A 2,385-nucleotide genomic window follows, 5' to 3' on the forward strand; every position below is an offset into this window, starting at 1 on the left:
GAAAGGGACAACTCTCTCCCAACACTAGTTATTCTTCCCAAAGAAAGTGTTTCCAAAAATGGACTACCAATGAAACCACAGGTACTATTTTGCTCTTACGGCAAAAGCCCAAACAATCGATCTTTCCTCCTCAAACCTCCCTAAACACATGCTAAATTCTCCTCTAATTTGTGGCTAGCCCACATCTTCTGGAAGCAAATGCCATGCGTTCATTCGGCAACAAAATACCATCTCCCATACTATGCCTCATCAATCACCTCCCTGGAGACTACTACATTGCATACCTGTTGCATCAGTTAGTAGGAAGACTGTCGCGCATTACCATACCTGTCTGCTACATCCATCTCTGATTCAATCTTGTTTAGCCCCTTCATGATGTTGTCAAACTGTTCGCCCTGGTGCTCAAGCACCTTCGCAGTGTCTCCTAGGCGTTTCTCAGAAGACATCAACAAGCCGGTCAACTCCTTCCCCTTGGATGTCTGAGGACAAACAGCCTGAGCTCCAGCCCCCTCAGTGGAGAGCAGCTGCTCCCTCCAAAAGTGCTCAAGGACATTGAAGACCACATTTCGGTTGGGCTGAAGGGAACTGAACCAGTGCTTAGTGCTATTCTCCAAAATAGTGAGGGAGCTGAAGATGAAGTGTGATGATTCCTTCTTGATCTCACTGATACTGGAAAGATGGAAGCTTGCCAGGAGCTCTCCAGATTTGTCAGCTGTAAATCGGACTGAAATGGGAGTCAGAGAGAGTTTGCCAGAAACCCATCTTTTTTCAGAGTTGATGTAATATGAACAAGGCCATGTATGGATTCGTATGTCTTCATTCATCACCTCCCTTCTTGCTTCCTCTTCTTCAAGCTCAGCAGAACAAGGACCAGCTAAATAAGGAGCAAAACAAATGGCACAATCCATGAGTAATAATGGTTTAAAAACCTTTGAAAAACACAGCAGCTGCTTCAGCAATCCCTCCCTTGTCTTCAACATGTTGCTGCAAAAGAGATTTCTCTCATCCATAGTTTATAAGTGGGGTTCTGGACTAAAAGAATTTTAGGAGAGCTTTGGATTGATAGCTGAACCCTTTTATCACAAATCCAAACCCAGACCTCTGTAACACATTTTCTCCCAGAAATTAGCATATATCAATCATGGTACTAATTTTTTACCATGCAAAAATAGTAGACTATGCCCTACATCCAATTGTAACTCCCATTAGTAGAACCTTAATGGACTTTATGTTAAGTGCTGCCTTACCAGGTTCCTAGTGATTTGGTGTCCCAATAAGTCAGTGGGTCTAGATGGGAGCGACAATTGGTCCTGGATATTCAAGACTACATAGAGTCGCTATGAGTTGAATTCAACCCATGGTCAGCCAACAAGAAGAATGGGACTATCGCCTCCCTGTTTTCCCCCCTTCTTTTCTTCCTCAGAGATATTGGAAAAGATGGTCCTTTATAATATGGTCTGGAATGAATGAATGAACAACACACAATGACAAATCATAACCCAAGGTGGGCTGAGATGATTATTTTGGTAGGAAAGCAAAAGAGGTGCAAGTGGCAGTGAGGCCACAAAGCCACACAGAGAGAAAGTAAGAGGGAGACAAAGAATTGATTAGGCAGGTATTACCCATCTCCTATTATTATCATTATTATTAAGCTTTATTTATATAGCACTGTAAATGTACACAGCGCTGTACATACAATCTTTTTAATAAGATGGTAGCACTGGAGATAAATTAAATGTGGGACCCATGTTGCAGGTAAGAGGTAAAGCAGCCCTGGGTCTAGAAAGTTTGTTAGGTGCTTGACAGTATCGGCCAGAGGTTAGGGACATGTAGCCCCAGATATTGACGAACTATAACTTTCAGCAACCCTAGTCACAATAGTCAATGGCGAGGGAAGCTATAGCTCAACATCTGGAGGGTCACACATTTTCTATTCCTGGCAGAGGCAAAGTACAAATAGTGGTCAAAAAGTTCTCAGCTGATTGATTTTCAGACTGATGTCAGGTCTACCAGGCTTAACATTTCTATTGCCAACAGACACTAGCCAGATGCATCTGGAGTAATGCAAACATGGCATGAAGGAAATAATCCCTCCCAGTCATTTGCTACTCAAAGTGGTGGGCCATGGACTGGTGCCAGTCTGCAAGGCATTGGCTGCCACTCCTTGGCGAGTTTTTAGGAAAGAAAGAAAGCAATTGTCGCCAGTGAGCAAAAATATGGTGTTGGTCTCTGGCACATTGGAGGAAAAACACCCTGCTGGTTCTCACTCCAGTTTATGAAACACTGCTCCAACTTCTTGTATTCAGCAGTAACATGCCTCTAGACCTGGAGGTTCCTGTCACCCGCTGTAGCTGAGAGACACCATTAGATTTCTTCTTCATGGAT

The 2,385-nt window shown here is 43.4% G+C and overlaps 1 protein-coding gene across 1 annotated transcript; it reads right to left on the reverse strand.

Moving 5' to 3' along the window:
- Positions 1-327: 327 nt before the first annotated feature.
- Positions 328-1,569, reverse strand: LOC121918103 (synaptosomal-associated protein 47-like; the record flags this gene model as incomplete). Its single annotated transcript, XM_042444206.1, has 2 exons — positions 1,248-1,569; positions 328-874 (listed from the first exon to the last, which is right to left on the reverse strand). A coding segment is annotated over exon 2 (497 nt), but the record flags the coding sequence as incomplete, so codon positions are not given.
- Positions 1,570-2,385: the final 816 nt, after the last annotated feature.

This window comes from Sceloporus undulatus, unplaced genomic scaffold (genome assembly GCF_019175285.1).
Source record: "Sceloporus undulatus isolate JIND9_A2432 ecotype Alabama unplaced genomic scaffold, SceUnd_v1.1 scaffold_4299, whole genome shotgun sequence".
In the NCBI taxonomy this organism is placed as follows: domain Eukaryota; kingdom Metazoa; phylum Chordata; class Lepidosauria; order Squamata; family Phrynosomatidae; genus Sceloporus; species Sceloporus undulatus.